The sequence below is a fragment of the Ammospiza caudacuta genome, chromosome 1 (assembly GCF_027887145.1).
Source record: "Ammospiza caudacuta isolate bAmmCau1 chromosome 1, bAmmCau1.pri, whole genome shotgun sequence".
Lineage (NCBI taxonomy): Eukaryota > Metazoa > Chordata > Aves > Passeriformes > Passerellidae > Ammospiza > Ammospiza caudacuta.
The window spans coordinates 121,370,608-121,383,694 of NC_080593.1; the positions used below are offsets into that span (position 1 = coordinate 121,370,608).

Below are 13,087 nucleotides of genomic sequence, written 5' to 3' on the forward strand. Positions count from 1 at the left end.
CTTTGAATGTTTTCCATTAAGTAAGTTAGAAAGATATTAATGGTAGTTATGCATATAACTGATTTTTTGGTTCACTGCCCAAAATGAAAAATCAAGGAGAGAAAGAGGATCATTTTAGGTTACCCCCAAGCAAATATTTTGGGTTGTGAGATCAAAAAGGTGAAAAAATGGCAAATTAAGTTGAAATGAAATCTTGCATTCTTTGGGTGTTTTTTTTTTTTTTTAAGAGAGACATATTTTTAATAGAAGTATAGTGAATTTCTAGACAAAATGCCATAAGACGTTGAAAAATAAAAAATGCTTCATTCCAGAAAACTTCATTTGTTCTAAAATCACATAACTTCAGACAGAAGATTGTAGACAAAATATGTTCTGTATCTAAAAGTAGTTTTTTGGTTGCTAGCATTTTTGCATTTGCCATGATACAATAATAATTTCATAGTCCTTCAGGGTTCTGAGAAGATAATTAATAAACTATATTTCATGACTGAGGGTTGCTGCTTTTATGCAGCAGAGCTCCAGACACAGGCCTTTATATCTGAGCGATTCTTATGTTTTTTTATTATTTATTTTCACTCTTTCAAACCTCTGCTCTGCTTAGCCATGCTGCATATTGAATAGCTGTTCCCAGTTCTATTTTTGGTCTAAAATACAGCTCTTACGATGGGAGTGCATTTCATCTTGGTGGAGTCGTTCTGAAAAATTTTGTTAAAAGGGTCAAGTCAAGTTTTAATTTTTGTGTTCTGAAAGATCGTACTCTCTCCAGGGCACTCAGGGCACTGGGGAAGGTAGGTCAGCAGACGTAGATCTCTGAACACAGCATTACCAACTTGCTGTCCTCAGTCTTGTGAGAAGGTTTGCGAGTGGTGGAAAAGGAGGAAGGATGTGGCGAGTCACTTTGTTCATCCTGCGGAGCTCTGCTCTTTGAAAGCTGCTCTGAATGCTCACAGGGCACTCTGGCTCCTATTAGCAGGCAGCTGAGCAATAGCCTGGGTGTGTGTGCATTCCCACTGCCTTGAATGAACACACAGGTTTCCCCTTTTCATAGATCATTTCACAGGAAACAGCATTCAGCCCCAAGATTTACTGTACTGCATTATTCGCACTTCTGCTAATAAATCATTCTGCTTATTTGAAAAATAAAGCCAAACTGTTTTCCATGTGTGAATTTTCCTCTTGCTCTTCATTGATTCCTGAGAAAAGTCTTAAATTTCTCAAAGGTCAGTGGGAAGTAACACTTTCTGCCACAAACAGAATTAAACTTAGGCATTGGTATCCAAAAATCACAAGACTGAAAGTCACTGAATATGGATTATTTGCAATTGTATTCCCAGCACGAACATTTCTGAAAGCTATTCTAAATTAATGCTTTAACATAAAAGCATATAAGGTGCATTATAGACTTCAATAGGGAAGGATTTGTCTCCAGAGCTTGTATAATCATTGAACCACAATATTCATCTGACTGAGTGCAATTGATATATAGAGGAGTCATCCAAAATAAAATTTGCAAGAGGCAGGGAGTTTGCATTTAGTTAGTGCTCAAGCCATAGAGGCATATCTTCCTATTGATCTGCACCATCCCCCTGAGTTTTGCATTTTGAGAGCAAACAAATTCAGCAGAGTTGCTGTCTCATTCACTTTATTAGATAAAACCAAGAAATTGCCCCACAACTTCAGCTACTTCCTATCTATGCAAGGAGGAAGGATATTCTAGATCAGCTGGTGGATTGCACCTTTAGCTGTGTGAAGCAGCCTGGCCCACAGCTCTTGAAGAAACTCAGCAAATACTTGGGCTCAGAAGGTGTTTTACTGCTTAAATTGTGCCACTGTGCACTGTCTTTACCCTACCAAGATCCTGAGGGTAGAGGACTCTGTCCAATGAAGGGGCATCTTGCTCAAGGCAAAGCTCCAGCTCCCAGAGCCCAGAACTTCTTCCCTCCTGCAGACAACATGCTGTGGCTCTTCAGGGCAGTGGCCCAGCTCCCACTGGGGTCAGGCCCATATCCTCTTTAGGCCAACATTCTGCTTGCTTTTTGGTCTCTTTCCCCGTCCTCCCAATTCTTTGTTATGTGCACACGTCAGTACCTCCAAATATGGCACCCGGATCACTCTTATAGTCCTCACTGTAAAACATATCTTGCATAATGTCAGAAAGGAGTAAAAACTAATCAGTATCTTGGTATTACAGTGGCTTTGACCCTTTTTTACAGCCAAATGCACCACCCAGTGAAATCTATATAAACCAGCTACTGAATAGAGCACTGGCTAAAGAGATCACAACATCATCTAAATACATCACATCAGGCGTAATTTGCCTGGTGTGCTTTCCATCTTCCCTAAAACTAGAGCACTAAAAAGCATAAGCCAAAAAAATGGGGATGTGTGCTGAGATCTGAAAAAGTCCATTACATTCCTGGGGCCTTGCATACAACCCCTATAAAGACAGGGTAGCTCCTAGATGTCCCTTTGTAGAGATGCCCACCTGTGATGAAAATCCATAACAACTTTAAAGACCCGATACCTTGGTTGCCAAACATATTTCTTGAGGCATGAGAGTAGACTGAGAAGCGACACTGAACTTCTTGTCTGACAAAACTCACTAACTTTTGTGTCCAATGTGGCCATTCCCAGTTATCTTGTTGCCCTCAGGTGCTCCCCAACCGGTCCTGTAGAGCGTGAGTGTCCTGCTGACAGACAGTGTGCCCTGAAGACTGTGGGCCAGATGGTAAAAAACACAAGCTGTGAGGAGAGCCACAGACAGCAAAGGATTATAACTTATATCAGCAAGTTTTATCTCCTGCTTGTGTTTTGTTTTCCGAATGAGGAAGTCTCACCTGCTTTGAAGTGCCTGTTCCAGAATTTCCAGAGGGGCTCAATCTATTATCAGTGTCAGTAAGTGCATACCTGGAGGGAAAACTTAGTCATAAACAGCATGTTTGCAAGAGCAGAGGGCTGACCAGCTGGAGGAATGAGGAAGCACTCTAACAGCTACTCATTTATAATACATGGAGGCAGGAAAGTGCAGATCAGCTCTGCTGCAGTTACTGTGCATTAGGGTACCTGAATAGCCCACTTTTGTCCAAGCACCTCCATGCACTTTACAGCTGAGTTCTCAGGAAAAATCTGTGACTTTTCAAAAGTGGAAGAGCTCAGGTGAAACAAAACAAAACAAAACAAAAACTAAAAAGTCAGCCTGAGGTCCAAGATAAAAGCATGTAGAATGAGGATGATCTCTCATTTGTCTTTTACTTAACAATTCAGTGAAATGCTCCTACTCATGTAAATGGAGACCTTTTGTGTTCAGGGACCTCTCAGTTACTCTTCTTCTTTTCTATATCCCTAAGCACATGGGGTTCAGGAAAGCACAGAAGATATTCTGCATTTAGAAAATAAGGGCTATGAAAGACAAAGAGTCCAATGGTTACTTTCCTACACAGTATTAAATGCATCATTAAGGACAGAGACCCTGGCATTTAAAATGAAATGTTGAAGACCCCACTGCCCCTTCCCTTTGTTTAACAATTTTTTTACACAAAAGTCTTCATATTCAGCACTGACTCATTGGCCTAAAACCAAAACAGATCATTCTTAGCTTTAACTAAAAGATAATTATTAAGATTTTACTGCTAACATCTAAAGTTGAGTCTCCTTGGAAGTTTTATGGTTTTACAGGCAGGTTTGCAAATGCTTTAGAACGTTTTTAATTGATTTTTAAGCAACATAAAACCATCAAGAAAAATTCTTGTTGTATCAGAGGAACCAACAGATTTAAATGTAAAGGACAGTCAACTGTGCAAAAAACCAAAGGAAAAAAAAGCAAAATGAAATTCCATAAATCTTTTTCTACCACCAACATTGTGCAAGTACTGCAATTCACAGACTTGTTTCCTAGGCACATACTGACATATCCACAGTTCACCTCCAACCTTCAATCTCTGCTCTGTTGAATAACATAAAGAACAAACTTTGACAGCTGTCAGCAAATACTGACAGACTCTATCCAGGGCTGCTCAGCCCTTCTGCAATCAGAAATCTGTAAGCCCTGCCTGTCTCACCTTGCAGTTCATGAAGATGCTTTGAAGGATGCAAAAATTGTCTTTGTTCTTTAAACAGTATCAATGCAATTTCTTGAGAAAGGCACTGCATTTTGCATACATTTTTACATGATACATTATTTTGAGCACAGTGCTTTAGTATCAGAATCAGACATGCTGATCTTGTGTCCACAGAAACTTTCCATTAGAAAAATTGCTACTGAATTCTCTCCTTACTTCTTCTGTCTCTCACTCCCTCCTTTACTCCCTTCTTCTCTCTATTTCTCTCTTTCTTCTGTCATCTGATAAAATGGAAAGAGTATTAACATTTTCATTGGTGATCTCAGTATTTTATGTATTTTACTAGCATATTGACTAATAATTCAGGCTGTATAGCATATTGCTCTTCTACAGCTGCATTTGAAAAACTATTGACCTCTAAATTTTTACAGCTTTGACACTATTTCTAGATTAGTCCATATTTTAACTTTGTTTTGAAGTCTTAGGAAAAAAAATAATTCCATCTTTCTGGAATCCTTAAAAGTATTTTTGTTGGTATAGTAAAAATGTGGTGTTTTCTCCTAAAATTAACAAAGCTGCAGAGTGAAGCACACTGATGTTCAGAGGCAAGGTAATCACCAACACTTTATTTTTATCAGCATAATAACAGCCAATATATTCAAACTGTCTTTTACAGCACAGTGGTGATCAGTACCTCTTATTGCAGGGTCCTTGCAAGTGATGAATAAAACCAGGAGGATTATGGAGAATGGAGGGGCCTCTTTCATCAATGCCTTTGTGACTACCCCCATGTGCTGCCCATCTCGCTCCTCCATGCTGACTGGGAAGTATGTGCACAACCACAACATCTACACCAACAATGAAAACTGCTCTTCCCCCTCATGGCAGGCTACTCACGAGCCTCGCACCTTCGCTGTGTACCTCAATAACACTGGGTACAGAACAGGTAAGAGACAAAGCAAATTCTTCCTTTAAAGTGAAGATGGCATATTCAGCAATTGCTTTTAAGTCACTACCTGAAATAACTGGCTGTTCTTGGCTGTGGTGGAGTTCATTTTCTGCCTAGTAGATGCTGTAGTGTTGTGTTTTGGATTTAGCGTGAGAATAATCTTGATAAGACAACAAAGTTTTTAGTTGCTGCTAAGTAGCACATATTTTAAGTCAGAACTTTTTAGTGTCTCATGCCCTGACACCAAGAAAGCTGGAAGGGCACAAGAATTTGGGAGGGGACACAGCTGATCTAAACCAGCCAGTGGGATATTCCATACCATAGGGCATCAGCCTCAGTACGCAAACTGGGGAAAAATTGGCTAGAGGATGCTGCTTAGAAACTGGTTGGATATTGGTAAATGAGGAATGAACAATTCTATTGTGTATTACCTGGGGGTTTGGGAGTTTTTTGTGGGGTTTATTTCTGTCTCTTCGGTTTTTGTTTCCTACTATTATTATTATTATTATTATTATTATTATTATTATTATTATTATTATTATTATTATTATTATTACATTTAATTTAAATTGCTAAACTGTTCTTTTCTCAAGCTGTGGATTTTACCTTATTTCCTTTTCTCCTCCTCATCCCACTGTGGGGAGTGAGAGAGCCACTGAGTGGTACTTAGATGCTGACTGGACTTAAACCACAAGAGGAGCAACTGTTGTCCCAACCTGGCTGTGCAAGGGAGAGTTTGAATATTATGGAGAGGGAGGGTAGTACTGCCTGCGGTTCCACATCTGCAGTAGCAGCCAGGTGAAGAAACCCACTGGTAGTGAAGCAGCATATTTTCACATTTGGATGTCCCAGGTGGGAAATAAGCTGTTGGGCAGTTACACCTACAGTGAAAGAGGTGCATTTTAGTGGCATTGTGGGTATGAACTGGCAGTTCCAGGCGGGATTATGGTCAGTATTATGTCCTGCTTGTGGACAGCTGCTAGCAGTTATGGAAGAAGATGTCAGGGCCAGGCTGGGAACTGGTGCCAAGGACCTCACAGGAGTGGAGGTACTGTCATGGGAGCAAAACAAGGTGAATAGTATAATTTAACCTTTGCCGTGGGGTGATATTTCATTTGCATTTTCTGAAAAGGAGTAGAAACCTACCTTTAAAGGATTGTTCTACTGAGAACCAATAAGATTTGATAGTTTTCTTGTAAATTCCTGGTGGTTTTCCGTAGTCAGGAGATCCCTTTCCTGTCTACAAAGAGCTCTTCTTATTCCTCTCGTCTGTGCTTCAGCTTGATGTAAAACTCAATTCATTTCTGCATCACCTATGCCCAAAGATTGAAGCTGTAGACACGTTAGGCTCCAGCCTGGCTTCCCCTCCTCAAGGTACCGGAGTTGTGTGGAGTTGCGTGAGGTCGTCAGAGTGCAATTTGTCCAGAAGTGTCATTCAGCTACAAAGAGTCCCCTTTAGAGAGCAAGGAGCACAGATCTCCTGCCAGCTGCCTTCCTTACAATGTAACTGGCAGCAAAGAAACTTGTTTCTATCGGCGGCATAGGCACAAGAAGGGATTGCTTTCAAGATACAGAGCTGGCAAATGTCTCCATGCTGTCTGCTAGTCCTAAATCTCTTAAAGCTGCTACATCCAATGCCTCAAGTTTATCTGCCTCTGTGCTATCTTTTGTTCACCACACAGACAGTTCACTCTTTTTAATTCTGTCTCTGCATCTCTAGCTCTGGAGAACTTCTGCTTCCTGGATTGAAAACAAAACCAGACATATCCTTAACTTTTTTGGGCTTGGTGTTGGCTCTGACATATGAGCTGAATAGTACTTCAGTCTCTATTAAGCTGGTCTCAGTGAAGTTGCCATCTGAGTACAGCATGCTAAGCCTGGGTAGGGGTCAGCATCAAGGCTTTGGAGGAGAAAAGGAAGGAAGAGTGAATTGACCATCACTGTTAGAAAAGGTGCTGAATTTGACCTCAAATATAAGCTTTATCTCATGGCTTACATCTCAGAAATCCTTTCTGCTTGATGTATGGCTGCTTCATGTGGGACCTGGCTTTAGTGTTCTTAAAAAAATCAGTATCCTATTGGTTTGTCATCTACGCTTTGCACATCTAAATGCTTCACAGATAAACAGGACAGCTCTGTCACTAGCCCTTTCTGCCCCTCTGAGGGTAAACACAGCTTTGAGCATATCTCCTGCACTGTCTTGTGTTAGGAAGACATGTGGAGATGCTTACTAAATGCAGACTTGACCCTATTACATAGAAAGGAAAAAGGGGTCAAAAGGAGAGGAACAGGAAAAAAGTACTTTTTCAAAGGTAGGCAAACAGAACATCAGTCCTAAAACTGTCAGGATAGGTGAGTTTTAACAAAGGGCAGAAAAGAGTAGAAAAGGGAAACAAATGGAAATATCTGCATGAATCTTCAATTCTGATGGAGGTACATTGTTCAATCCTACAATACTATGGCTGCAAAGATTTATCTTTTTACTCCTTGTAAGATGAGCCTACCTTCTAATTAAGCCGCAATTATTTTTTGAGATGGTAGCTTAATTAACAGCAGATCTTATAATACATTTCTCAAGGATAGTGTTGCCTTATTAAAAAGTCACCAAAAGTCTGCTAGCCAAGTAATAATCTACACTTCACAGCTAGAAAGTTGAGTAAAATTATAATGACTCAAAAATACCTGGGAGTCAAGAATAATTGGGAGTGAAAATGAGGAAACTGTGGAGAGAGGTTGCAGATGTTATTGATACTTACCCTGTGCATTTCTACGTGTTTGACAGTAAATCAATAACCTCTTCAATGGGAAGCTGAGACACACAAAGAGAAGTGAATGACTGAGGCCAGTCACAGTTTGGTGACAGTCCTGATAAGGCACCTGGCCAGAGAGCTCCAGGTTGGATGAGACAATGTACAATACTTCCAACCTGGTACTCTGTAATAATGATAATTTTGTATTTTTTGCATAGGATCAAATTAATACATAGCAATGGCAATACAGGGATGGGAGAGCATTTCTATAATGTCCTCACTTCTGTTTGCTCCAAACAGTTTTCCATATCTATAAAACATCCATTGTCTAAACCTGCAGCAGCCCTTACTGAGCCCCCTCTATTGCAATTGATCACATGTGGGCAGGCTGTTATGAGGGGAGTTCTGCTGAAGCCACGAGGACTCCACACAAGCACAGCAGGCCCTTTAAAGTGAGGTCTGAAACGTGCTCTAATAAACTGCAGTTATAATTAGAGCCCACTGGGGAAACCTGGCAGAGGACAGAATGGTTTTTTCTTTCCTTTTTCTGTTTTATTATTCTGCTCTTATGTGACCTAAGGGCAACGTTGCATTTCATGGAAATGTCCCTTTTTGAAGATTGTATGTCAGTACTAAATCATAGGCAGACACTGTGCTGGACACTAGCAAGGCAGGCAGCATTCAGAAACAATACTGGGCAGTAGCAGGGCAGACAATATTCAGAAATAACACTGCCAAACCAAAACCACTTTTGCTTCTAATTATAATTTTCCAAAACTATTAAGGATGTTTCAATGTTTACAGTTTCCCTTATTCACAAGCTGTATGTTAATGCAGCAATGAACCAACTGCACAGCTTCTTGATTGTCCACAAAACTGCTAATATTAAATTTGAGTTTGTAGGACATAGCAGGGAAGGCACGCAGTAAAGAGGTAGAAAGAGAAAACAAAGCAGCTCTGGAGAGTTTCAGTGATGACATTTGTTTTAATTACATAGGATCCAGGCTGTCACACTGGAGAGAAGAAAGGGTCCCTCACTTTCAAATTTTTTAGAAATTGCAAGAAATGTTTGAGAAGTTTTCTTTCATCTCATAGTTTTTAACATCAGTATATATTCCTTCAGCTCTTTAGATTTCGAAGTTTAATTCATAAATTTATTGACTGCAGGAGTTAGAGATTTTGCTTTGTGCTTTCCAAAGTATTGGCTGGTCATTTGCTGTTCTTAGAGTCTCATAATTTCTTTAGCTTCTACTGCTCTGTCCCAGTCCTACTCAGATGTGCCCTTTGCTGTAGCTGGTTCCCTTTGTCATCCACCTACACAAACACAGAGGAAAATCCCAGAAGTGCAACCTTGGCTTCATTAGTAGGAAAGGGGGATTGTGCTACATCTTAATAATTGAGCAGCAGCCAAGCATAATCTTGGTATTTCAGAAGACAAACCATCACATGAGAACAACCAACATTCAGAAGATATAAATAAATTGAAGATTTTCTTTTTAAGTAGTGGGTCATACTTTGCATACTGCAGGATTTTACATTTTTACCAGCTGAAGTTTCATCCCTTTGCAAACATGAAAAGAAGTATAAGTTTAAAATTCTTACCCTGTCTTAACACACCTACACACTCTAAACCCTCTCTGCTTGATGTTACTTTGTAGAATTAGTACTCTCTAATCCTCTCTCCTCTTAGCCCTTCACAGCCAGGGTAACTGGGCAGGAGGGAGCAGGACTCTGCCTTGGCTCAGCAGCTGCTGACAGTCTCACAGCACCATGCCAAACACAGCACCAGGCTCTCCCTTCATGGAATCCCACCTGAAAGAACAGGGACCACCAAATTAGGCAATTATTTGCTTGCACTTTCTGGAATTGTCTTTGGGGAGATGTATTTCCCAGGATTTTATCTCTTGCTCAGATGTATCTACTGGTTAGAATAACATTCAAGATTCATGCATGGGAGTGCTCTGATGTCATTTGTGGGACAAAATTGGTAACATGCAAAGTTAAGCAGCTCAAATGTTCGTTCCTAAATGGCTTCATTTGTAAAACTCCAAACTCAAGAAGTGACACCAAGATGCCCCTGTCTGGCATGTTTTGACATTAGTCACAGACTTCTCTGGAGTGATGAGCAGAAATGGTCACTTGGTTGACAACTGGCTAATGTGTTCAGCAGCACATGTCAGTGTGCCCATTGACATCTGTCACTTATGGGTACATTTCTTAGTGTAATGAACAAAGAACTAATAGAGCTCAGAGATGACAGGAAGCTGAAAGCTAAGGCGCATTTAAACTGTGCACCATTCCCTTCTGACACACAGGGACATGTTAATCTTTCATAAAGAGAGCAAAAGCTATGCCTCCTGAAGGTGTGGGCAGACAATGAGTTTCCTCTGGAGGCAAAGCCAGTGTGTTTCCTGTTCACAGCCTTGCAGTACAAATCACTGCCAGCACTTGCTATTTTTAATCTGCATCATTTCACTGACCTAATTTGTATCCTGCCTCATGCACCCTTTCAGAGCAGAGAGGGTGGCACAATATGATACAGGGCTGGGAATGAGTGAGCAGGGAATAAGTCTTGGTTTTCAGATTATTTCTAAAGTGAAAATAAGGAGAGAGAGAACTCTTGAGTTTTCAGGTTCTTTCTTAATTGGTATGAAATATTCTGGGAAACATCAAACATAATTTAATCTGTAAATATTTTAAATAATTAAAAATATGTTGACATTTTCAGAATAATTTGCACTTTCTGTCTATGAAAAAATATATAAATGAAAGTGAAATATGCTGAATGTCCACAGAAAGTGAAATGTAGAAGAGGAAAAAGGCCAAAAGAATGATATGCAGGATTTTCTAGTTCTATGGTATCATGTGAAGTGAAACTTTTTTGGTTTCTGTCCAGGACCTCATCAAAAACCACAGTGTTTCTGCCTACTTATGCTTAAAGCAGAATTCTGTGCTATTAAATATCATGCAGAAAACCATACACTAAAGGACTTTTAACAAGTTTATGTATTCAAGTGCCTAATTTAGGAAAAGCTGGGTAGAACATTTCTATGCAACCACTTCATCTCTTGTTCACATGGCCAAATTATACCCCTTGACTACATAACATACCACTTTATGGAGGGTGAAATTTCCTCCATTTGAAGAGATAGACTAGTTCTATCAAAGGACACAGTGCTAACATCCACATCAGCGAGGATCAGGGGTTTCATATCCCATCTGCCCTCTTCCACTGTTCACTTGTTGAGAAACTAAGCAAAGTGGGATTTTATCACATACATATGGCTGGGCATGCTGCTGTAGGTTCCAGATGTCTTATGAAGGGCAGGAACCAGTGAGACTCAGGAGCCCTTTCAGACATTGCTGGGTCCTTTCAGACATTGCACAGAGCGGAGCCTCTGACCAAAAGCTCCTCTGACTCCCTCCATCCTACCCCATTAGGCAGTGCAGTGTCCACTCCTCCGCTTTCTGGCCCTGCAGGTCATCACCTTGGCCTCTCCTGAGCCCTGTCCCCTGTCTGTCCTCAAGTCATTCCCTCCATCCCTCTTTCCCTCTCTCCCTCCCTCCTCTCTCAGGACCAGTCAGTTCTTGACAGACATGTCCTGTTCCCACTGCTTACCATTAACGATCTCCCTTTCCAGCCTGATCAGCAAATCTGCTTCTCTCACCCGCCTTGTCAATCAGCTTCTTTCTCCTTTCTGCTCTCATTGTCCCAGTTCTTGGTTGACATTGCCAGTCCTGGGGCCCCAAGCCCCCACTGCTTCTTCCCCCCCCTCAGCTCCTTTGCTGGATTTCCTGCCATTCCTCAGACTGCTTGTCCTTATCGGGTCACCTCCTGCCCTCTGCATTTCAATCAACTTTCTCCCTCCTCCTGACACCACTCACAGGTGGACAGGCAATAAATATCCTGAGGTGTCCAGGTCTCCAGCACATGAAAATTGCAGGGTTTTATTCAAAGGATTCTAATAGATGCCTCCTTGACAGAGAGACCATCATGCCTTTCACAGACCTCCTGCTCTCAGTGCAGGGCATGTAAGTGCTATCAAATGAAATCTCACATAATTTTTTTCAGATGTTAAGCCTAATTCCTTTTCCATTACTGTGGTTCTCAAAGATGGCTACTGTTTGGGCTAAAAAGTTTCAAAAAATTCAGCCTGAGGCAGACATCCAGTGTGGAAAATTTAAGTCCAAGTATAAGAGAGTTATAAGCAACTGAAAACAGGGTCTTATAATGAGAAGTGTCAGACAACATCAATATTGGAAAGTGCTACCAGCTTGGCCCATAATACAGGCTTTGTTAAAGACATCACCCAGACTAACAATTGCTATATCAAGTTATAGGCTAATGCCTTTTGCAACTGCTGAGTTATAAAATCCTTAATGATCTTTTTGCTTGCAATGGTAAACCTGGCAGCAACTGGGAAAGACCCACAAAACTGGAGAAAAAGTGGAAAACCTGAGGTTTTCTACTGCGTTTAAGTTACAAGACTGGGAACCGTGAAATCTGAATTATATTCTTGGCGATGCCACAGGCTTCCTGCGTGACTTGGGTCTAGCTGAAGGTTAACATCTTGGTGCCTCAGTTTCCTCACCACATTTTTTGGGACAATGCTTATTTCATTTCCTAGGCAGTGCTGGCATACTGAGCTGGCTTTCTATGCTCCAGTGACGTGATACGCTGATCCTCTGCAATTTTCCAACAGAAGGGAAAAATCAAACTTCTAGGGTTTGAATCTATGGCTTGCATAATTGAAAGACAGCAAGGAGGAATTTACTGGAATGATTCAGAAGCTGAAGTTATGTTGGGTTCTGTCCACAGAACTATAGAATCATTGTGTTTGAGTCCTGAAATGTCATATAAACAGTGCCCTGCCACTCCTGTGAATGGTTTCCTGACTTTGTTAAAGGAAGTGGGCTGTCTACTTAAAGCTCTTGTCTGGGTCACAGTGACTAAACCTTTCTGCAGTGTGGCTTTTTAAAGGTTTGCATTTGTTTTAACTCAGAAACGTTCCCATAAGCCTCAACAAATAACAAGGGTGTAGAACATCATATATGTCCTTTGTTCCATGGAAGTGCAGGGATGTCTCACTAGTAGATGTAGCCCAGTTCACCTGTGCACTAATGCACTAACACTGACAGCAGTTAGAGGACTAACTCTATTGTGTAATACTGTAAACATTAGTCATAACTGCTTGTAAAAAGTGCTGGGAAGAAAAGTCCTGGGAATTACGAGAATTTGAGTCACACTCAGCTGTAAGTATTAGAGATCCTCTGAATCAAATTATATTTGTCTTGCACCCTTTGCAACCTTCTGGATCTCTCAGTCCAGT

General features: G+C 40.8%; 1 protein-coding gene across 1 annotated transcript in view; it reads left to right on the forward strand.

Moving 5' to 3' along the window:
- The window catches only part of SULF1 (sulfatase 1), a 122,869-nt gene that overhangs the window by 60,269 nt on the left and 49,513 nt on the right, over positions 1-13,087 (forward strand). Inside the window, exon 6 of the mRNA XM_058800904.1 lies at positions 4,765-5,004. Within this exon, the coding sequence (XP_058656887.1) occupies positions 4,765-5,004 (240 nt within the window). The remainder of the gene's footprint in view (positions 1-4,764; positions 5,005-13,087) is intronic.